This window comes from Ricinus communis, chromosome 4, assembly GCF_019578655.1.
Source record: "Ricinus communis isolate WT05 ecotype wild-type chromosome 4, ASM1957865v1, whole genome shotgun sequence".
NCBI classification, from domain to species: domain Eukaryota; kingdom Viridiplantae; phylum Streptophyta; class Magnoliopsida; order Malpighiales; family Euphorbiaceae; genus Ricinus; species Ricinus communis.
The window spans coordinates 30,351,775-30,375,428 of NC_063259.1; the positions used below are offsets into that span (position 1 = coordinate 30,351,775).

Sequence of the window (23,654 nt, forward strand, 5' to 3'; positions counted from 1 at the left end):
TTTATCTATAGATTAAATAATAAATTATAATTTCTCATAAATATTTTTTTGTCTTTTCAACATTAGAGATGCATCTTTTAGACCTTAAAATTGTTGCTCTTTATTGATTTTATATAAATTTTTAAAAAATAGAGCTTCTCTACTGAGAGAGAAGAAAGAGGGGATAACACAAAAATATAATAAAATAAGAAGAAGAAAAAAAAGGTTATTATTGTCTACTACCAGGCAGGCGGCTGCAAGGAAAATAAAAGGATTTATAATAAAATAGGTAATATTGAGGGTTATCACGATCAAGCAGGTCGTTTACACTCGGTACGAAAATTTAAATTTAAATGATTATGTTATGTACGATAATTCGATTGGCAACTTTACTTATCATAGTCATTTTTAGCACAGACACATGATGCAATAATCACGAACGGCCACGCAAGCAAGGATCTCATTAATAGTGTATAGAGACATCACCAATCTCTCACATCCTAATTACATATAAAGAGTGCACATGATGAAATCAATGTTTATTATTAAGATTTCTGTTTTCATATTAATGAAACAGAAACCAACTCAGTACGAATTACAGCAAACAAATCCATGGCAGAACTCCATAAATGAAGCATAAATATTCAGCATTTCTCCTAATTAACACTCCTTTGATTTAATTTAATACCAAAAGGACCTTCTTGATATATATAAGAGATAGGTGAATGATACATAAAATGATTATTATCTTTTAAACCTCCAAAAGGAAGTCCTTATCTTTCTCCAACCTCTCCATAACTCCAGCTTCCAAACTGATCTCAACATCAATGCTTCTACCTCCACTCTTCCCTTGATACAAATACACCATTCCGTCAAACCTATTATTGCATCCGCTCCTCACACTCTCTGGTTTGCCCCACCCAAAATCCACATCATAAACCGGAAACCTTGGGGAGCTACCCACAGCAACGCAATTCACTCCGGCATCCTTAAATTGGAATATCTTTGGTGCGCTTTCCCATTCTTTGTTACGTTCGTTGATAGCTTTCGCATCGTGTGCTTCTATAGCCTTTTGTATCACAGCCGCACCAAACTCCGGTGGGTTCATTGTCAATAACCCTACTGCTGTTGCCGTAAATATGGCCTGGATTAGGTTGCCGAAGTAACTTTCAGGCATGGGTGGGTCAACTCTTTTCCTGCAATCGGCGAAGACGGTGAAGACTGTGTAGTCTTCAGGTTTGAGTTCACGTGCATGGGTTACGTGACGCCAGATATGGACTGCCAGTGACTGAAAAGTGGAGAATGGTTTTGAACCGTCTAATGGAGGGTTGGCGTTGACTTTTGACTTGATCATATCAATAGCAGCTTCGGAGAATTTGAAGACTTTTTCTCTTAGCTGTGGGACCGGCCTGGCATCAGCTTCCGAAGATGCATCGAGTGGGTCCGGGGGCAGTGTGACGTCGAGTTTCACGCGAGTGTCACGAGCTTTTGTGCGTTGGAGGAACGGTGAAACGGAGATTGAAGTAGCGCCGTTGCAAATCTCAGCCCAAGAGCTCATGAAATGCCACGTGGAAGTACCATCTAAAATCGCATGGTTGAACGCGCACCCCATTACGACTCCGTCTTTGAGCTTGGTTAGCTGCCAGGATAAGCGTTATACGACTTAATTGGACTTCAAAAAAAATCATGGATCAATAGTTGAATTAATTAAAGATTGATAAGCATAGAGCTTACAATTTATAGGGTTTCTTTTTTCTAGGTGATGCTACCATTTATTACAAGGCAGGACAACGGCAGAACATTTTAACTATTGAATTGAATGTAGCATTCAAACAAGTAGCAACTAGTGGTAAAGCCCATTAATCTGGTCACTTACTATATTTCCAATTTCAAGGGTTTTTCAAGAATTCAAATAAAACAAATAAGATCTTGTATTATAAAATAGTAAGTTTCTTTAATCGTTATGATAATCAAACTAAATGAATATAACTTGCAATTCAATAAGTTGGATCACAATGGTAGGTACTAATTTACAAAATCATTCTAGGCACATAACTTGTAGGGGCAAATTAAGTGTCAAGGTGAATAAAAACATTTATTTGACAGAAACAACTGCCATGGGTCGTTAGTTGCAAAAATCCATGAAAGTTCAAAATGAGTCTAAAACTATGATATTTTACTAAACGTACAGCATTCAGATCCATGACAACTCTAAGATTAAGGAAAAACATCAGGAAGGAGGATTCCATTTTCAATCACGTCGCAGTCAAGAGTGACAATGCCTCCAGAAACACCGCAGCTAAAATCAATTCTAAGAATATTAAATAGAATTAATTTAATAAATAAATATTAAATATAAATAAAATAAATAGAATTAAATTAATAAGAATTAATAAATTAATAGAAAATAAATAGAAAATCTCAACAACACATGCATAGCTACATATACATGAGCAGAGTTAGAAGTTAATACCTGCACTGCCAACAATGGCCTGTGGAGACCTTCTAAGTTCAAGATCCCATTGTAAGGGATCAACTCTTTAAAAGAAGTGGTGCCTTCCTCAACAGTTAGATCATCCAAACTGATCCCTTCAGCAGTGGCTTCTACTATCTCCACACCTTCCATATCATCATCGTATTCGACCCTAAAAACCCCATCTTCATCTTTTCCAAGTTTTCCAGCTAGTTGATGGAAATCTTCCAAAACCACCCCCAGGCCATCTTTTAGCTTTCCCACTATGTCTTCAAAGCCATGATCAGCACTCCCTTTGTATAGCAACAACTTCTGGTTGTAGTAAAAGGCTAGATATGGGAGATCAAAGGTGACCAATTGGTATTCTCTTCTTCCTAGTTTCTTATTGGGCTTGACATGAGTCTTCCCTGTGATATTCACCTTAAGGGTTTCTTCTTCCTTCTTCTTATTGTCTGCTTGAGAGGCCATTCTGCAATGCTGAATGTGAGCCAAGAACTTAAAGTTTGAAAGAGCAAGAAACAAAAGAAGTATCAAGAGCAGTATCAGTGGTGTGGTGTTGAAAGGTAGAGAGAGACTTAAGGTGCACTTATAGAATTAGTTTTTCGACGTTAGTTGGGAATGCATTTATGGAATTCATGAAAGCGGTTGTGACCCATTAATGTATATCTCTGCTCATAGTCTGTCTTGGTAAAGGATAGGAGCCGATGAGTTGAAAAGATTCCTCTACCTCACAACGTTGCTGGCCAAAGTAAATGCAAATACAAATCGCCTTCAATTTTGTTGATGGTGTAGCTAGCTCGAGCATAATTTGTTAAAGTCAAAGAAAATTAATGCATCTTTCTTAAACTTTTTAATATAAGTAATTATCTTATATCTTGTCATTTCTTTTCATTACTCTAAAAACAATTAGCTCCATGCATATATGAGTTCAACCAATTTTATGCGGATAATAAAATAATTAACGTTTGCATATGATTTAGAAGGAACAATTCAATAAAAACAAAAATATTGAAATTTATAAGGGAATACACCAATGTGTATTGCAACTAAGTTTGAAATTTTTTTTTATTGAAAACTTAAAACCATTGATGAAATCGAAATATTTCTTTAAACTTAACTAAGATTTTGAATTCGAACATTAAATGTTTATAATTATATTTTCGGAAATAGTATTTTATAAAATCTTGTCCGGCATGGTATTTTAACACATGCTCAACTTAAGAACCGCCTCCTCCTTAAATTTTCTCCATTTCACGTAAATATTCTCCTCCCCTTTGGTTCACTTTGATATAACCAACTCTTAAAAACTCGCCACTTTCTTCAACAAATTCCTCTCTTCTTTTAAACACTTTCTCCATGATGAATGGTGAACTCAGTAACTAACTCTTCCCAAAAAAAAAATTGTACCGGACGATGGGCCAGAAAGTGAATATTGTATTTTTATAGATTTAGGCTCCATTGGGTCTGGTATTTATTGTATCTGGGCTCAAATTTATTTTAAGTTGTAAATAATTATATAAATAAATATTAAATCCGTTTTTAGGATCATAAAGTCTGAAATTCGAACCTCAAAGAAAAAAAGGAAAAGAAGAGAGAAGTGGGTTCCAGCAATTGCACATTTATGTGTATCATGATCCACATGGACCAGAAGCAGTTCATGTTTCATTGTGGCCTTATAATGATATCTCACCTAAGTCTTATAATGAAACCGGTGTTGGTCTCGAACAATTGATTTACTATTATTATTATTATTTACCAAATATAAAGTTTATGCTGATCTTCCAAGTGAGTCAGTGGTTTCAATTAGAGCCTCAGTCTCGTTTTCATTTTCAAAATGAATTTGATAAACCATTATGTTTATATTTACTTATTAACAAAATTAGGTGTTGAAAATTGAATGATCCTTTCCTCCATCTTATGTCCATGTGAACTTCAAAAACATTATTTTTGAAGACGATAAATAAAGATCTCTCATCACAGCAAGGAATATTGATGAAACTTCTGAAAATGGCCAACATGATAGAAGTAGCTCATTGTTGATATTATTAGCAAACACAAGTAGTTCTTGGCCGACACCACCAAACTAAAAGGGAAAAAAGCAAATGGGGACCCATCTATACTTTTCTTCTTCTTTCTGCTATACATATTACAGCATCATTTTTGTACTATAAAATTGTTAAATATTAAAAGCGTTGTATAAGAGAGGAGGTGAGGTGAGGCAGGCGAGGCTCAAGAAATATTATTGTTTGTTACAGGCAATTAATGCATAAAGAGCTCTGTTTTTCCCATTAACGGTGTCAGCAAAATCTTTCTATAGTCATATTTCATATAAGCATAATTTGTCTGAAATTATATTTAAAAAAGAATTCATTTTAGTTTGATCAGTCGATTATAAATAAGCATAAATTTATTTACAATAAACTATTTTTTTTTTAGATTTTGTATTTGCTTCCATATAACATGACTTATATATTTCTAACAATATCTACTATTTCGCAGTAGAAGATTATTTTGGTAAAATGTTATGTATTTATAATAAAAATACTTTTGGCTTCGTTCTTTTTTTAGTAGCAAGAATATCATCATCTCTATAATAAATATATAAAGAAAAAACTATTTCTATTAAACTCTTTATAATAAGTATTATATAGTTTAAAATTCTCCATAAATAAAAAGATAAAAGGGAAAACTCTAAAATGAAAGAAAACAAAATAAAGGAGTTAATTTAATAGTATTCCAATAGAAGGTTTGGGGCCCTGTTGGATTGAGCTGGATCCAAAACCTCTTTGAGTACAAGGTTTCTAGCTCTATTAATAGTCATAAAGCACAAGTACAAATGTTCCTCCATCTCGTCTAGCTGTTGCCCAAAGCTGCAATCATTTTTCTTGAGCTGACGCACCACTTCCCCATTAGCTTGAAGCCAAACCTCTCCTCTCTGGACCCAAAACTTGATCGTTGCTCTCATATGCTCCATCTCATCATTTAATCGAGCCACAAGCCGACTGATGGTTTCCAAGTCCCTACACAGGATGTAGGTCCCTTTTGCCGCCATATCAAGTTGAGCTGACACTTTCACTAGCCTCCTGCTGCTTGAGGCCAACTTCGATGATGCCATTACAAGACCTGGAGTAGCCACCAGCAATGCCAAAGCATGGGTAGCCAGGATTATTGTCAGTGAAGCTGTTAACGCCGCGACAAATAAAGCTGAGCCGTGTTTTAGTTTGCTCTTTAGGTGTAACTGGGCTCTAGCTTTGTCCCGAGTTGACTCAAGCGACTTGAGTAACTTGGAGCAATCGGCTTGTATGATTCGAACTTGGTTTGGAGATGGAGCGGACCAATGAAATGGGTTAAGATAGGTGGTAAATTCCGTGAGTCGGGTTAAAATAATATTGGAACGCTTTTGGGGTGATAAGAGAGTGGTGTCCATAGACTGAAGGGTAGTTTTGAGGGAGCGGTATCTAGCACGCGTGTGATCGATGTCTTTCAATAACAAACCACATAAAAGCGAAGCATTGGCGGTTTGGGTGAAATATTCAGATAGGAGAGAATGGGCCTTGGTTGGGTTATGGGCTAAGGTCAGGATATGGGTAACAGTAGACTGGTCGGGGTCCAAAAGATGTTCGACGAATAGGCGATAAGATGGAAGTCGAGCCGCAGTGGTGGATTCAACTGGAATACCAGTGACTGAATCTCCATCCGATAATGCCAGGACATGCGTCCAGAATTCATTGTATGATTCAGTCCTGAAGGCATTTGCATATTCTTCACGTACATCTACGCCTATAGAAAGGTTGGGTGTGCCAATGCTACCACCGGCCCCTGCATTGCAACCACAACAGCAGTCAAGGGATGATATTGATATTCATGTATGCTTTGGAGACAGAAATCACAATACTTGTTTTAAGATTGGTCAAATTGAAAAGTCGAAGACATACATACCGCCGGTCGCGAATGACATAAATTTTTTGGTGCGTGCACTAATTCTTTTGATCATTACCGATTGCAATAAATATAAATGGCACCTGTAACAAAAATGTTTATGACATTCATATATATAAGGAAAAGAAATCAACTGTTGTATATGTATATAAAGTAGAAAACAAATGAAAAAGATGAATGACCAAGCTAAATGAATTGTTCTTTACAAGTTCATGTTGGAACTTGTGTATATGGCCTGATTGGGAAGGAGTACTTAAATGAAACACAAGAATATGTTCAAGTTTGATACCTTTAGTGCAAGGGAAGACATGTTCAATTTTGATGCTTGTAAGGAAAAAATAACCATTCTTCCAGTAACAGGAATGAAATTAGGCCCTTCATTGCGACTTGGTAACTTGATAAGATGTGGCATGAAATTGGGAGTCAACTGCTGAGTCTGATAGAAGAAATAATGATTATTTACAAATCCTTATAGAATATATCTGCAGAAAGAAAAATACTTGGATTAGTTTCGCAATTTCTACGTTTTGAGCAAGATATTGGTTGGTGAAGGCTGAACGTACTTCTCAAAGTGAACAAGGCTATAATGGACACGCTGCATAGAGTTGAGCCATTTATGTGACTTGAGATCATGATTCCGAGGCTTCATTTCAAGGAGACAAATAGTTTTCTCTGACCATTAAAGACGAGTGCTTAAACAAGTTTTGAATTAAACTCGACATCTATGCAATTAGAGATTAGGATATAAACTAATTCTAATTATTGCTCCCTATTCTGACCATATTTCAGTTTTTGGATCAATTTAATTCAAACATTTTCATAATACACTACACGAGATGCTAAGATTCTTTACTAAATCCCAATTGGATGATAATTTTTACTCAGATTTTTAGAAGAAAATTGTAATTATCCAAAGCAAGGCAACAAAGTGCATATGATTATAAATGCAATCGAACCTTCCATCATCACCAATCCCTTTTTCTTTTTGTTCTCCAGCTGGTCCATATGTAATTCTCATAGCACTTTAAGAAATGAGCATCTAAAAAAGAGTCTTGTGGAAAATAAGAAAAAAAAAAAAGAAGAGTAAAAGGCAAATTAAAGGATTTTGAGCATTAAAGGTAAGAGTAGACCGTAAAAGGCAAGTGAAGTGTGAATCAAATTTACATGGCTTTAATTTGACAAACAAAAACCATATTAAAGTAGATAGCAGATTATTCATACTATGTTGTTTGTGTTATAAATCGGACGGCATTGGTCAAGGCTAAAAGCAATCATAGATGATATGATTTTCTAATTTAAACTTGAGGAATTTCGTCACGAGGTCTTAAAATAAACTTTAAGATCTGTGCTTATTAAGGATTACTGTAATTACGTTATATGCCCCCATCTTATCTGATTAGCAATGGAAATAGAGAATATAATAATTTATGTATGCACTGGAAATTTAGTACATAAGATCTGACTTTGCTTCCTTCGGAAAACTGATTTTCTCAACAAACACAATTATTTTACGAATATGACAAGATTAGATGAAACAGCACACGGTTCAGCAAACAAACATCTAGAAGTCATCACCATCGTACCCAAGATCATCCTCGACTCTTTCTGCCACGTCATCTGCGATCTTGTCCTCAAGCGCATCAACACCTTCAGCTAATGCGAGTCCACCTAAAGCACCAGCAACCGCACCCACAGCCAATCCAGTCCCTATTCCACCAAACTTGCTTTTCTTCTTTTCCTCTTGCACATAAACCGGTTGTTCACCGTAACTATAACTTCGTTGACCGTAAGGTGGTGGTGGTGGTGGAGGTGCCGCACCGTACGGATACCCACTAGGCGGTGCAGTTGGGTAGTATGGATATGGACTTCCATAAGCGTAGTCTCTGGAAGCTGACGGCGGTGGCGGGACGCCATAAGGAGGCGCGTAGTATGCAGGCGGGGGATGATAAGAAGGTTGTCTGATTGTAACATTAACATCCATTTTCCCTTGGGGTCTGCCAGAAGGACGCTTTAGCTGGAGAATGCGGTTGAGTCGTTGGCCAATTCCGACATCATCTAGAACTTCAGAGAGTTTCAATCGAGCCGAGCCGATGAGTGGCTTGGTGTCTTCCTCAGCGTTGGCATGGACGACGTCGATGTAGAGAGTGTGGTCTTCAATGGGGCCAGGTGGTAAGGGGATAACAAGGATTTGATCCCAGAAAGGACAAGTGTCCCCTTCTTCATCGACTCTAGTTGACCACTTACTGTTTGGATCGATCCAAACGACGGCGTATGGCCTGAGTAAGCCGTGGCGCCAGTTAACATTCTTCAGATCCTTGGCTGATGAAATGCTTACCTCAACCTCGTAGCGAGATGCCATATTTTTTTTCTGGGGGGAGAGCAAACACGAAAATGATACGGTGTTAAAGACCAAAAAGCTGCAGGATTTGCCTCTTTTAAATATCTCTGATTTGGTTGCTAACTGGGGACGCTCAGCCTTCAAACAAAGATAATGTTACTATAAACTTCTTATTTTACCGTGTTGTCCCAGGTTCTTTTGGAACATTCCAGGGTTTAGATATCAAACAGGGATTTGGTGAAGGGTTTTCTGGTCATAATAATTGAGACAGACGGCCTTGACGTGGACGGAGAGTTAATATGGCGGGGGAGGAGGAGAGATAGCTTAGGCATTAAGCACACATTTTGTTTTGCCATATATGGATCATGCTTCGAACAAAGCATAAACTGACAGATGGAGGTTGTCAAATGGAATGTGTGAGAAATTTCTAGCCAATAACTGGAAACAACCGGTGGAGGGAGAGAGAGAGAGAGAGGACAAGAATAGCGTGGGTATACAAGCAGGACTATCCTTGCACGCGTATGTGATTGGCTATTAATAAAGTCCTACTCCGACACGCTGCGAAACGAGTTGGGCTAGTCATTATCTTTATTGCAAAAAGAGGCCCACTACTTTTAAAATATACAAAGAATAAAAACTAAAATTAAGAGATTAATGGAGCAATTTACTCAATTGTTCATATACATTTGCATAGTTTATTGTTGGAGCTCAATCCAAACGATAACTATTAATTGAATGGTAGGTTTTGTTTTCTTGTAATTGTTTATATTGAATGGTAGGTGTTGAATGTAAAGATGTAATTTCTCCAAACCCCAGCAAGTGGATTATTCCAAAAGCAAGGGGTCCCCCCTGCCCCCCTTCTTTTTTTATCAAAAGAAAAATTCATTAAACAGAAAATTCCATGGGAGGAGCAGATAACCATAACCAAGTAAAAGGGAGATTCCCATCCAGTAACTTTGAGATTAATCACCGGGCTGCCCTTGACGACATGAAGAAATTTCACATAGTTTTCTTTTTTGAACAAATAGTTAAGTGCAAGAGTGTCTCCCTTGGTTGGTCTATATCATTGGATAGCTCCCAAAGGATGGCTAAGCACGAAAATATTAAGAATATCTCTGCACTCAAAAGCAATGATAGTTGCGGGAGTGGCTTTCATCTGCAGGGGTTCTTTGTCTATTGGAGGTTAAAGAAGGATAGCTACCTCTTCTATTATGGTTGTTGAAACTTAGTTGTTCTTAACGCTTTCTCTTGCATAATATTTGCTAACTATTCTAAGTGTCTCATATTTGAATCTGATAACATTATTTTCATCAATTCGCTTAATGGGTAGAATAATGATCTTTCAGAAATTGAGGCTGTTGAAAACTATATTTTGTACAGCTATCTCTCTATATTTTTGTGGGTTTTACTCTGCTTCTTAATTTTATAACTGAATAGCTTACTTGAATAAATAGCAATTTAAATTGATGAATGGCTACTTACCATTATAATTTTTTTGATTCTTCTTAAAGATGACTGTTAATGTAATTCTTTGTTTGTTAAAAACAAAACTCTAAATAAACTGATAGTGTACAATTTTTTTTTTTAAAATTTTATTTTAAAAGATAATTTGGAATTAGACTTGTTCAAATATCGAGTCGGGTTAGATTTGGATCGGACTTGATTGGACTTTGATGTTTTAAATATAAGCTCGAGACTGGCCTGATCCGATAGTGTGGCTCTAAAATTTCGACCAAACTTATTTGTCGCCAAAAAAAAAATTTATTTTATAATTTTTGGATCGAGCAAAACTTGTTTGATAGACCTTAAAGAAATACCATTTTCAAGTTCATCCAAAAAATAATCAAATTTTTTCATATTTGAATTTAAACTGGTCTAATATAAAATTTATGTGTCAAAATTTAAAAACTTTTAAACGGACTTGAACGGATTGGATAGATATCAAAACCGATGAACAAGATGGCTTCATAGAAGTTGCATCACACTTTTATCAAATACACTTTGAAAGTAAAAAAAATATAAATAAAGTAGCTATTTCATAACATTAATATTAAAATTTGGTTTATGTCACGACCTACTTTGTGAACCCGTGACTGACACTAGGGAATGAGTAAGCGTAAGACCACCGAATCCCGTAGTAAGCCTGACACTCACAACTCAAACAAATCTCATTTTAAATTAATATTATTAAAGCCACAAATTATCTTAATAGCTACATTTTACATAATAAATTCGGTCTGCCAGAAAAATTAGGTGAGACCCGAAACTCATAAAATTTACAGCTGATACATCTACTATTACTACTGCGGAGAATCTAAGATTTATCAATTTACATACCAAATCAAATACATCACCCGATGATGAAGGAATCGGGTTACTGAATAAGAGTCGCGGGAAGACTAACAATCATGAATCTGGAAAACAGTAAATGGAGACTGTCAGTCTCGAGAGTGAGTTAAAATCAAATAATCTGAGGACTATTGCATTCTTCTCAGAAAACATAGATTATTCAAATCAGTATATCAAACCATGCACATAAATACAAATCACATTATAATCAAATACCATAATAAATAAATAAATAAAAATATATATTTACTTTTACGGGACGAGTGGCTCAGTAGAACCCAAACCCCAAATTCTAGTAGCCTTTCGGCTCTCTTAATTCAACAGGTCTGGCGCCCACAGAGCAAGCTCGATCAGGGTCCTTACCTCCAGCCTTAACACTTGAATACCAAATAAGCCGGCGCCCAGAGAGCGTTGCTCGATCAGGGACCTTAACTCCGGCAATCAACTGAACTCAGCCCAGAGAGCAATGCTCGATCAGGGCAAACAAATCCATAATAACCTTATTACCTGTTTTTGATCATTACCGGTGCGCACGCGGTCCTGATGCAACCCACCAGATGGCATATTCTACTAAAGCCTCATCCCAAATCACATTCAACAAATATAATAATAATCATGGTCTAGCAAAATTATTAAACACATATAGAAATAAAGAATCAGAATTTCGAGGAAACAACGTGCAATATGTGGAAAAATAATAATAACAATTGTGTGAATATAACATTAACTATCAAAAGAGTGATATAATATTACTAGTAACAATATTGAAATTTATCTCAGCAAATAATAATTAAATAAAATTATTTATATTGCGATACTAATAATCATATTAAATATGAATTTCAAGATAGCATATCAAAATTAGGTCTGGCAATAGTGTAGAAATTATGTGACTTTAACTCACATAATCGAGTGACCTCCTAGCTCTGCTCCGGTGACTCGGTTGGAGCGAGCCGAACAAACGGACAATCTAGTCACGAAAAACGATTTATCAAAACGTTGAAACAATCGATCATTAATCCTAGGTCTAGACTCCTAGGACTCACTATCTAAAAATCTCGACTCGGGAGAATTCTACCGAAAATCCGACAAAACCTCCCCTGCAACGCGGACATTACCACCGTAAAAAACGGGTCCAGGAGCTGCCAGAAAAACACTTCAAATACTTAACAATTTAAACAACGGGAGTCGGGTCCCCAAACTTCACTATTTTCCGACTCAAAGACAAAACACGGCGGACAATTATTTTTGACTCACAAATATCATCAAATACTCAACACAATCAATAGACACAAAATTAAACCAAGAATTTCTAAAATTACAGGCCGGAGAAAAATACCGGGAGTCCGATCGACGATCCGAACACACCATCGGACTCACAACGACGCGTTGATGACGATCCCCGCTTCCGATTTTTCGATCTGACACCCGATCATCCTGAGAGATTTTCGGACGATCTCGACCGTCAATTTGCAAACGGAGCCCGATCGCCACGAAACCGGTGCCATTTGAGAAGAGTCGGGATCGTCCTCCGATCGTCCATAGCCGGAAAAATCCAAAAATCTCGGCTGCCTCCATTTTCTCTCTCCACCTCGAACCTCCGTTTCCGGCCACCATTTCGACACCACCGCCGCCAAAACAAAGCTAAGGCCGAGAGGAGTCGATCGGCAAGATCGGCCCGCGGCAAGGAAGCTTCGACCATCTTCCTCGCACTGCCACTGCCTGCCGCCGGACGGACGGCCAGCCTCTCTCTCCCCCGACATCTCTCTCTCTTTTTCTTCTTCTTCCCCGATCCTTCCTTCTTTCTTTCTTCTTTCAATATCGACATTAGGCCCCCAAACTTTTCCTTATTACAATGTGGTTCCTCAACTTCCTTAATTACTTACAATTCCATCCTGCAGAATTTCAATTTAACCCCTAAACTTGCCTTTATCATTTCAATGAAGCCCTTAACTATTTAATTTGGGCTAAATCCGAATTATTGAAATTACATAATTACATAAATACCCCTGACCGACATATTTATTTACGAAAATACCAAACTCACAAATTTCCATTAAACCCTCATAATAATAAAATTATACTTTTAATCCTTATTCCAAAATAATCCTCCAATTAAATCCTACAGACAATTAAATTAAATAATCAATTTCCAACTTAAAATTTAATACTACTAATCAATTATAATACCAATTTTTCCAAAATTCTTTTATAAACATCCTTTACAATTTTTTCCAAAATTTTTCAATATATAATTTTATTTATATATATATACATTTGGAAAAATTTTGAATAACAAAATAAAAATATAATTTATTCCTCAAATAATTTATTTAATTAACTCCTTAAAAATCAAACTAATTGGATATGGAAAAATAATTTATTTATTTGTCTAACATTAAAATTCAAAATTTGTATTTAAATCATTCCAATTAAACCGAATAAAAATAAAGCTAAAATTAACTTAAATAAAAACTCATTATTAAATATATAAAAATTTCGGGTATTACAGTTTAAGTAAATAATTATAGAGAAATTTCTATCTAAATATGGTATGCGTATTACAATAAACAAAAAAAAAAATAATACGTATATATAAATATTTTATAATTTGATATTGGATGATGGATACATATTTTATTATTTAAAATAAATAAGTAAATAGGTAAGAACAATCACCAACATGAAAAAGAAATTCTTTGATTATATCTATATAATTAGCTATTAGAGTGATTAATATTAATCTTTTGAGCACAATACTTGTTATGCTTTTTTTAGTTATATTTATAATTTCTTTGTATTGAAAAATTATATTTTATTTTCTTACGAGAGATTCAATAAATCGTAATATGAAATACTCATTATCTATAAAAATGAAAAATAAATAAATGTAAAAATGTGAATTTCAACTCAAGATATCGTCTCTCAAAAATAAATATTCTCACGATTTGAGCTATTTAATCTTTTCACAGGTTATATAAAATTAAATCACTATGCCTTGATTTTATTTTGCTTTTAGATTCTTAATATAGCGAGATTGACTGTTTTAAATGTTACCTTTCTTTAAGAAAAAAAAAAAATGCTATCAGAAAAAGCAGCATAATCTAAAGTCCGGATCCAACTGATGAGCGGGTCGTCAAGTTGAAACGGATCGGAGCCTAAATTCCCAAAACTAAAACCCTACTAAAATCAAACAAATCGAGCTCAAAGCCTTGCACGCTCTCCCTCTCTTTCTCCACTTTCTCAACAATGCTTTCGCGTCTCCTTCCCAAATCCTCTCATTTCCGTTTACTATCCAATCTTTCCTCCAAATCACATTCTTATCAGCACTCTCCTCGTATCTCCAATTCCACTTTTCTCCTCAGACATTTCTCCTCCAATCAAAACAACAACAACAACAACGAAGACCAATCATCCTCTAGCATATGGAAACTTTCTAGCGATGAAAAATTTGATTCCTTTTTTGCCGCAGATTCAAAGGAAGGCAGCCTTGCTGGAATTACTGATTCGCCAGTGCATAATCAACTTCAAGAGTCATGGTTAGAGGAGGAAGAAGGCGGCAGCAATGATAGCAAAGATATATTCCAAGGAATTGAGAAAGAGTCTGCAGGCGGTGAAGATAACAATGAGTGGCTGCAATCCGAAGAATATAAGATGTGGAACTTGGACGACGCGGAGGATCAGAAAGATCATGTGTTTGATATTGAAGAGATTAATGCTGACACTAGTAGTGAATTTACTACTGAGAGTAGTGCCAATGTGGAGAAAGAAAAGACTGAGGAGCAGAAAATGCTCGAGGCAGAGGAGAAGGAACTTACAGCTGTACTTAAAGGTAATCTGTTTTTCTTTTAAAATAAATTCTAATAAGACTACTGGAAGAGAAGAGATTTATTATGATTGATTAATTGTCATGTGCTCTGAATTTATACTAGGAATACGCATCACGAACTTACTAGTCCTAAATAACTACGCACAGCAGCAAGTATATTTCTCATCAACATAAGCAGATCTTGTTGCGAGTTTAACTGCAGTTGCTGACAAAAATATGTTCAATCCTTTAACCATCATTCTCTCCAGCATGTGAGGAAAATGCATAAGCATACGCCTAGACAATCATAACTAGTTCATTAACCACCCCATAGCTACCAATGCGTGAACTGCATGCCCACTATATGCACATGATATTTTGACCCATACCATCAAATACACAAAATATAAAATCAGCTATGCTTGTGTTTTTATGTGTGGCACATTATCGGTTTCAACCATGACTCGAGCAACCAACCCAGGGTAAAGTGGAGTGGCTGCAATTAGAACCCTCAGTTAAGACAGACGTATGTGTGCTTGTTTCCAAGCATTATTCTTATTATTGATTACTTTCTTACTTTTTAGGGAAGCATTAGCATAATTAATAACTTATAAGAATAAATCAATCACCATAATGACATGATTGCTGCTGCTGCTAAAGAAACACCTGCAACAGAGTTGAAATTAGGAAGCTGAGACAAGAAGAACTGAATTTTGCCAAATATCATGATCCAGCAAGATTCCTTGATTGGGGCACAAATGGTGAGGTAAAACAACCCATGGCTCTAGTTCTGAGTCTAAAGCATGTCTACCAAAGCAATGTGGATCTTAGTCTTGGATCTTTTAAATATCGATGCTGCTGGGTTATATTAAGTGTAAAAGAAAATTGTGACTGAGTATCATCCCATCAATTAAACCTCAATCGTCACTTGATACCTTGCTTTGAATACACATATATAGATTCTTAGTGATTATTGATGCTTATTTATACATATTGCTATTAGTTGAATGCTTGATTTTGGATGCATTCTAGTTGTTGCAACACCAAGGAATCTATGTTAAAATATAATGTTCTGGTACAAGTATGGTTTTGGAGCACTTTTAACTTGCTTGCGACCAATCACCAATGGAAAATTCAGCAAGCTCATATTCCTATGAGATAGCTGCACCACTATTTGACAATTGCACCTTAGAAATTTTAACAGCTAAACTCTGTCAAAGTGCATGCACCAATAGTGCGCTGGTTCAAGGGCTTGATTAAGAAGTTTAAGTAGTTCCTCGTGTTTTTCTTTTGTGTTTTCCTTATGCTGTTGTTAATTCCATCATAGCATTTTTAATGTCTTTGGATTAAGTCTGATAAGGATAAGCAATATGGTAATGTTCATAGATATTCTTATGGTTACATCCAAATATGTCTGTTGCAGGAAGCAATCGTGCATTCGGTGACCTAATTGCAGCATCTGGAATCACAGATGCCATGCTGGACAGTTTGATTGCTCTAAGGGATTTTGAAGGGGTTGAGGGGTTGCCTCCTCTAAGTGAAATTGAAGACATGCGTTATGAAAAGAACACTAGAAAATCCACAAGAGCAGACATAGAGCGTCAGAAACAGGAAGAAGTTGCTAAATCCAGAGTGCGACAAGTAGACGAGAAAGGGAGAGCTTATGGGACTGGAAGAAGGAAATGTAGTGTAGCTCGTGTTTGGATTGAACCTGGTGACGGGAAATTTATAGTTAATGATAAGCAATTTGATGTCTATTTCCCGATGCTTGATCATCGGGCTGCCCTGTTGCGACCCTTTTCTGAGACAAAAACCTTGGGTCTTTGGGATGTCAAATGCACTGTGAAAGGAGGTGGTACTACAGGTGAGCTTGAGCATTCCTAGTTGCCCATATTCCCTGGTTTTTGCTATTTTGTCTTGTAACGCCACAGGTTCTTGTCAACTTAACCTTTCTCTATGTGTTTTTAGCTGATATTGTTTTGTGTGATAGCATAAGTATATGCTTCATTTTGCTGAAGAGAAATGCCATATTTTGATGTATATGTCAATTTTTATGAACTTGCATATCTTTTTGCTACCAAACTATTTTACTGAAGTCAAGAAGAGGTTCATGTTATATAACATCTAAGTACGCTTAATAATAATTTGGTTATGGGTGGCTGATTGATCTGACATTGAAGTAGAGTGCTGTTCATGTATTTGAGATTGCAAATAGAGAACTATTTCCTTGCTTTTAGTTTGAGGGCATCTAGTGAGGACTCGTGCTTTCTTTATTGTAGTTTTCCTTGTATTTTGCTGATTAAATTGTATGAATTTTATTTGGGGTTTAAAATGATATTTTGAAGATTCAATCTAAGATTTCCGTTCAACTTTGGAAGCTTGCTTGGACTAACTACATAATGGGGTTACTTTGTGTCAAAGGCTGTTGGTTCACCATTAGTATGAGTTATATAGTTGCATGATAACTAGATTTAGGCAGATTGGAATTCAGTTATGTTTTGTCACATATAGCTCACATATGTTATGAATAATATTTGATTGAAAAAATAATTATTTGCATTGGGACAGGTCAAGTTGGAGCTATTCAGCTAGGGATCAGCAGGGCCATGCAAAACTGGGAACCAGATTTACGTCCTCCCCTCAGAAATGGTACAGCCATCAAACATACACCTCTATTTGCTCTTGTTTACCTGTATTGAATTTTTACAGTGTCTTGATATGTTTTGCCCATGCTGTTATGGTTTGAGCTGTATTCACTGTGTTTAAATTTCTGTCTCACCAGCTGGGTTCTTGACGAGGGATCCTCGTGTGGTTGAAAGGAAGAAACCAGGAAAAGCAAAAGCAAGAAAGAGCTTCCAATGGGTCAAGCGTTGATCAATGGTTACAGAAGATGTCTTTCACTGCTACTATTGTATGGAAATCAGATTTTACATCCTTACCCAGTAGCCTGGAGATTAGTTATTTGGCCTGAATATGTTCCTGTATTTTAGCTTGTAGTCCACATTTCCAAAACGTTCGTCTCAGAAGAGCTTAAGAAGATTTTGAGGTGGAGAGTTGAACTTCAGAGCCTACCTTACCCATCTGCTCCTTTATAATTGTTAGCCTGTGTAGGGCGCAATAAATGAGAAGTTTTGAGAATTTTTTTTGTTGATGCGGGAACTGATTATAACATGTTGGATCTCTTGTTCTCCATTTCAATACAAATCTTAAGAGTACATGTTACACTTCTATAAGTTAATTTCTGTTGGAGTGAAGTCCATTTAGGGGTAGGATCCTATTCCAGCATTCTTAACTCTTTTATTTCCTGGAATTCACAGGGTTCATGCATATTGTTCCCCCAAGTACATAAACACTGATTTGATGGGATTGGCTAACAGTTGACTCCTCCCCTGGCCAGTTAAGCTCTAAATACGGTACCATTCAAGTTAGAGGTTTTTATTATCCTTTGGAGTGCACTATGATAATCATATTTAAACAAAAGGTTTTTTCTATTAAGAAAAGAAGAAGAAATAATGCAAGGGTTTATATCAAATTTTATTTCTTGAAAGAAAATTATAATCTTAGTTTCTATTATTCAGATACTAATCTTGCCATTATCATTTATTTTTTCTTACAACATGAAGGAAAACAAAGAAACATGCTGATGCTGATGCTGATGCCATCTCAAACTCCCAACTCAAGCGAACCACGTCGCGCCCGTGGGCTTAAAAGTCCAAGTTGATATTGGATACGCATACAAGACACAGTTGATGCTTAGCTGGCCTCTCGTAAATGGGCTTTTTACAAACTTCACGGGACAGCCATGTCAAATTACCAAAACACATCCTAAAAGAGGACATAAGCAAAACCCTAAACTAAAACCCTAGAAGCTGTGATTATAAAAGCAAGCTTCACTCATTTTATTTGTACAATTTGGCCTCCTCCCTCGCTGAACAAACTTCTTCACTCACTCATATCCTTCGCAGTCATTATGAGACCTCCAAGAGGTAAACCCATCGTTCTGCAAAGTCCTTCTCATTGTCTGTTTGGCTCCTGAGAAAATATTGATTTTTACTTCTGTTGATTAATTATATGCAGGCCGTGGTGGTGGTGGATTCAGAGGTGGAAGAGGGGATGGAGGAGGAAGAGGTAGAGGTGGAGGAAGAGGAGGGGGAGGAAGAGGTTTCGGTGACAGAGGAAGTGGAATGAAAAGTCGTGGTGGTGGCCGCGGAGGTCCCCGCGGAGGAGGAAGAGGCCGCGGAGGCGGAGGCGGACGCGGTGGAGGAATGAGAGGAGGAAGTAAAGTAGTAGTAGAGCCACATAGACATGAAGGAGTCTTTATTGGCAAAGGTGGTAAAGAAGATGCTCTTGTCACTAAAAATCTTGTTCCTGGTGAAGCTGTCTATAATGAGAAGAGGATCTCTGTTCAGGTTTTTTATTCTTTTTTTTAGTATCATTCTTTTAAAATGTTTTTGCGTCTGTATTAGTTAGCATGGTTAGTTTTTATTTGTTGGAAAAAATATACCAAAGAATCTACGTGTTTCTTTCTCAGAATGAAGATGGTACTAAAGTTGAATACAGGGTATGGAATCCTTTCAGATCAAAATTAGCTGCTGCTATTCTGGGTGGTGTTGATAACATTTGGATTGTGAGTCTCATTTTTTATGTTTTTTTTTTCAAGTTTTATAATATAGTTAATATGCTTAATACTTATTGGAATTTCGCTCTAGATGGCATTAATGAATATTCTTTTTTGTTCTTTTAATTTAAGAAACCTGGTGCCAAGGTCCTCTACCTTGGAGCAGCTTCTGGTACTACAGTCTCTCATGTGTCTGACATTGTTGGCCCTGTAAGTATTTGTTGTGAGAGTTGTAGTTTGCTGGTGTTTCTATGTTTAGTGGGTTGGCTGCTTATAATATTTGTTTATGTTGGCAGACGGGAGTGGTCTATGCAGTGGAATTCTCTCACAGAAGTGGGAGAGACTTGGTTAACATGGCAAAGAAGCGCACAAATGTTATACCCATTATTGAAGATGCCAGACATCCAGCCAAGTACCGCATGCTTGTTGGCATGGTGGATGTAATATTTTCGGATGTTGCTCAGCCTGATCAGGTTTGGTCCTAGTGCTTTTCTATTTTTAGTTTCCAAAACATATATAGACATGAAGTTTCATAGTTAGCACTATACTCTATAACAATTGGGAAGTTTATGAATGCATGTGGTCTATTCCATATCTAATTTTGTTAATTCATTGTATTGCACATCCTTGGATTATTTTCAAATTAGAACCTCTTACTCCATGGAGTGAGGTAAATTAACTATTATATCCAGGCATATGATGAGATTTACTCGGATTCCCCTTCAGGACTTCATGGGTGATGTAAACTCGAGTTTCTGATGCAATATGAAGTTACTTACTTTTATTTTAACTTGTATAAAAAATTTGAGACACTTGTATTTTCTTTGTTATTAGCTCCTAGTTTTACACCATCTACTCATCTAGCGTGTGATGAGGTACTCGGATTCCCCTTCTGGACATCATGGGTGATGCAATACCGAGTCTCTGATGCTTCTATAAAAACTTTTAAAACATCAATTACTTCTATACTTTGTTTTCTTGCATTCTTTACTGATTAAAATATTGTTCCCGTTTTTGTAAGAATTTAGCAAGCGGCGATATATGATTTTAATTTGCTGTTCCTTAAACAGCTTGAACATCTATTTCAGTCCATGTTTGATTATCATTTTTGCAAGGAATTGAAAATGGTGCTTTGTTTTCTTGTATTACAGGATTTCCCATCTATTTTGGTATTATAATATCATATTTGATATTTTCTTTTGAAGTGCACTAGATGACTTGTACTTGTTAAACCTCTGTCAGTTACTAATAAATTTGTCAGTAATGCATATTTGACTCTGGGCTGTTTTATTTCACTTAATTCTTTTGTCGAATGTTTTTGTTAGATGGTGAATGTATAGTTCTGAAGTTGGTGGTTTTTAAACTAAGTTGTTTTGAAGCCCAGACTTAACCTTAATATTATAGGACCTCTTCTGCAGAAGTGGTTAACATGGTCAATCATGTTATTGCCTTAGTGCATTTTCTTGATTGCTTAAATAGGATGTGTGCCATCCATTATTTTGTACTGGTTTTGCTACTCTCACCTTGCCTATATGCAGTATTCTTTTGGTTTTGAGCATTTTGCTCTTTAATTTTATCTTAGAGTTGCAAATTGGGAAAGCTACTCTTTGTCATCCCAGTCAACAAGTGGCTTTTCCTATTGCTCCGCCTCTCTGCTCTTGATTGTTATTTATAATGGATCAAGTGCCTTCAGTTTTGTGGCAGCTGAGTTGACTAATTATGCTGGTGCAGCATGGGAGTAATCAAGTTGGGAATAGTTTTATCTTTTATGAAATAAAAGTGTGATTTATTATATGGCAGCGGCTGTCACTTAGTTTCCTTTAAATTTTGGCTGAATTCTATTTCCCTATTGTTTCTTAATCACCTTTCCAGGCAAGGATTCTGGCACTGAATGCCTCCTACTTTCTGAAAGCTGGTGGCCATTTTGTGATTTCAATAAAGGTTAGTTTCTTAAATCCCACGTGTTTCAATTTCATCTGCTGTAATAACTTATTGATGTTATGGGTCCGTGTAACAGGCAAATTGCATAGACTCCACCGTTCCTGCTGAGGCTGTATTTGAGAGTGAAGTAAAGAAAATGACGCAGGAGCAGTTCAAGCCTACTGAGCAGGTCACTCTCGAGCCATTTGAGCGAGACCATGCTTGTGTTATTGGCGGTTATCGTATGCCAAAGAAGCAGAAAGCTGCCGCTTCCTAGAAAGTAAAATTATCGTCGGTCCACAGTGATTGTCGGTTAAAATAGGGATAAATAGTATTTTCTGCGGAAGGAAGATTTTGTGTCCCTATTAGTATGTCTAGTTTATTGTGGAATTTTTGTTCAAGTGGTTGTTGACATTGACGTTGAATTTTAAATGATAAGTGTTGGAGGCCTAGCTTAGCATTCATATATTGTCTGTATATTTGATTTGAATAGAGAGATTTTGTTACTAGTGTAGTGATTGAGATATTTCCTCCTTTATTTTTTTGCCGGCTTGATCTAGTTTAAGCAAGTAAAAGCCCTTTCAGCAAGGGTTGGGATCTTGAATTACTTTGATTTAATATATTGTTTTTCTATAAAAACATTAATCTACAGGACTTTTGCAAAAATAATTTTTAAAACTCAAAATAATAAAATAAAATAAAAAATTGGGGTAGGAACCCTCAACACTAGAGCAGCCCCTTTGTTTGCAGAAATTTCAGTCCGTATCTCTACGTTGAGCATGTTCATTAAAATAGTTCGAAATTAGTTTTATATTAAAATAGTTGAAATTAGTTTTATTAGAATAAGTTGAGATAGATTTAACCCTTTTTCCGCTCAGAATATCTAATTATAATTTAAAGATAACTCGCTTTTGGAAACGTTAAGAGTTAAATCATGTTCTTCAAATAAATTTGCAAAAACTTAAAATCAAGGTATGATGCTAAATTGGCAGTACCACCTGTTTGCGATACCGTTTTTGCTCTTTTGGATCTCGGTAGCCGAGTTAGCCCTTTTGGATCATAGAAGAACAGATCGTGCAGACAATTAGTTCATTACCATAGATCAAGAAGAAGAAAATGAAGAAATTTAGAAAGCCATACGAGAGAATATTATGCTCATAAATGAAAGGAAAACTTGCTTGGTTTCATTACATATCGACTTCTCCTCTTATAGAGGAGTGTAAATACAAAACGACAGAAAAAGATAAGGTGGGAATCTTATCTTTGACACATGTCTTCCTTAGAGGAAGAGTTGAGATTTCTCACTTACAAAAGATTAGTCTAATAATATACTGACAGCTCACCGATAGCTCATATGCATATTAAGACGACAAGTCTTAATAATGCACTTACTTTACACATGTGAAAGACAGAAAATAATGCACCGAAAGATGAATTTGACACTTCATCTTTTATTACATATTATTATTTTTGAGAAGGCTTGTCTTCACGTCCAGCGCACACACCATTAATTTAGAAAACACTGTCATAGTCATCGTCATCCATAGGTTGAGAATCTTGCATGATGGCATCCTTTTGTTCATTGGTCAGATCCGGATCATCTAGTGGAGTTGGAAGTATGGGAAAAATGGAATGTTCAATAATGGGATGTTCAGTCTCAGTCCATAGATATCCATTGTAAGTGCAGACTAATGGTGTAGAGACATCGGTCGTCCCTAACTCATTTCTTAGTTGCAGAGCCCGCTTTAGATCTCTTGTAATTGTTGGAGGGCAAGATGCAAAGGCACTTCAATCGTCCTCCAATAATGACAGATATTTTTAGTTGCATAAGTGTCTTCTGAGAACTGAAGGTAAGGCCTGTGAAGGATGAAAATGGTATGATATCCTGAAGCTTTGGGATTATTGTCTGTAAATAATTTGTTCTCATGAATAACCTTGAGAAGTTCCCTTGTCCATTGGTACGGGGTTTTGAACCAAGTAAGGTATCTCCATGGATATGTTCCAGAATTTGTCTCATTATTGAAGAAGCGTAAAAGATTCATAACAGGTATTTCAATAGCACTGTAGAAAGGCACCATAAGAACCACAATTCACTTTCGATCTGTGGATGGGTAGGAGAAAGGTGATAAATCAAACACCAAGGGTGATCTGGGTAAAAGAAATTGGGTTGAATGGGCAGTGAGAAAGTTTGTTGAAAATTGCCAAATAATGGAACATCATATTTCTGGCA

At 36.3% G+C, this 23,654-nt stretch overlaps 5 protein-coding genes and 2 non-coding genes across 8 annotated transcripts; 4 read left to right on the forward strand and 3 right to left on the reverse strand.

Moving 5' to 3' along the window:
* Window positions 1–503: 503 nt before the first annotated feature.
* On the reverse strand, window positions 504–3,029 carry LOC8277118 (BAHD acyltransferase DCR). Its single transcript, XM_002513625.4, has 2 exons — window positions 2,453–3,029; window positions 504–1,618 (listed from the first exon to the last, which is right to left on the reverse strand). The coding sequence occupies exons 1-2, from the start codon at window positions 2,918–2,920 to the stop codon at window positions 731–733; spliced, it is 1,356 nt and encodes a 451-aa protein (XP_002513671.1). The 5' UTR covers window positions 2,921–3,029; the 3' UTR covers window positions 504–730.
* A 2,132-nt stretch (window positions 3,030–5,161) lies between these two features.
* LOC8277117 (UPF0496 protein At3g49070) lies at window positions 5,162–7,667 on the reverse strand. 2 transcript variants are annotated; one of them, XM_015715799.3, is made up of 4 exons: window positions 6,955–7,667; window positions 6,681–6,873; window positions 6,392–6,474; window positions 5,162–6,271 (listed from the first exon to the last, which is right to left on the reverse strand). In XM_015715799.3, the coding sequence occupies exons 3-4, from the start codon at window positions 6,444–6,446 to the stop codon at window positions 5,178–5,180; spliced, it is 1,149 nt and encodes a 382-aa protein (XP_015571285.2). In that variant the 5' UTR covers window positions 6,447–6,474; window positions 6,681–6,873; window positions 6,955–7,667; the 3' UTR covers window positions 5,162–5,177. The 2 variants fall into 2 exon arrangements, with proteins under 2 accessions (XP_015571285.2, XP_048228849.1); XM_048372892.1 differs by lacking the exons at window positions 6,681–6,873; window positions 6,955–7,667 and adding an exon at window positions 6,574–6,606.
* A 133-nt stretch (window positions 7,668–7,800) lies between these two features.
* On the reverse strand, window positions 7,801–9,220 carry LOC8277116 (protein SRC2 homolog). The gene has a single exon (XM_002513623.4). The coding sequence runs from the start codon at window positions 8,748–8,750 to the stop codon at window positions 7,953–7,955; it is 798 nt and encodes a 265-aa protein (XP_002513669.1). The 5' UTR covers window positions 8,751–9,220; the 3' UTR covers window positions 7,801–7,952.
* Window positions 9,221–14,181: 4,961 nt separating this feature from the next.
* LOC8281011 (30S ribosomal protein S9, mitochondrial) lies at window positions 14,182–18,119 on the forward strand. Its single transcript, XM_002513622.4, has 4 exons — window positions 14,182–14,910; window positions 16,310–16,750; window positions 17,455–17,535; window positions 17,669–18,119. The coding sequence occupies exons 1-4, from the start codon at window positions 14,328–14,330 to the stop codon at window positions 17,758–17,760; spliced, it is 1,197 nt and encodes a 398-aa protein (XP_002513668.1). The 5' UTR covers window positions 14,182–14,327; the 3' UTR covers window positions 17,761–18,119.
* Window positions 18,120–18,714: 595 nt separating this feature from the next.
* LOC8277115 (rRNA 2'-O-methyltransferase fibrillarin 1-like) lies at window positions 18,715–21,888 on the forward strand. The gene is made up of 7 exons (XM_002513621.4): window positions 18,715–18,872; window positions 18,964–19,295; window positions 19,418–19,513; window positions 19,637–19,714; window positions 19,801–19,977; window positions 21,377–21,445; window positions 21,522–21,888. The coding sequence occupies exons 1-7, from the start codon at window positions 18,857–18,859 to the stop codon at window positions 21,699–21,701; spliced, it is 948 nt and encodes a 315-aa protein (XP_002513667.3). The 5' UTR covers window positions 18,715–18,856; the 3' UTR covers window positions 21,702–21,888.
* LOC112533902 lies at window positions 20,195–20,267 on the forward strand. The gene has a single exon (XR_003078244.1). It is a non-coding gene; the product is annotated as a small nucleolar RNA snoR60 (small nucleolar RNA).
* On the forward strand, window positions 20,366–20,436 carry LOC112533903. Its single transcript, XR_003078245.1, has one exon. It is a non-coding gene; the product is annotated as a small nucleolar RNA snoR60 (small nucleolar RNA).
* Window positions 21,889–23,654: the final 1,766 nt, after the last annotated feature.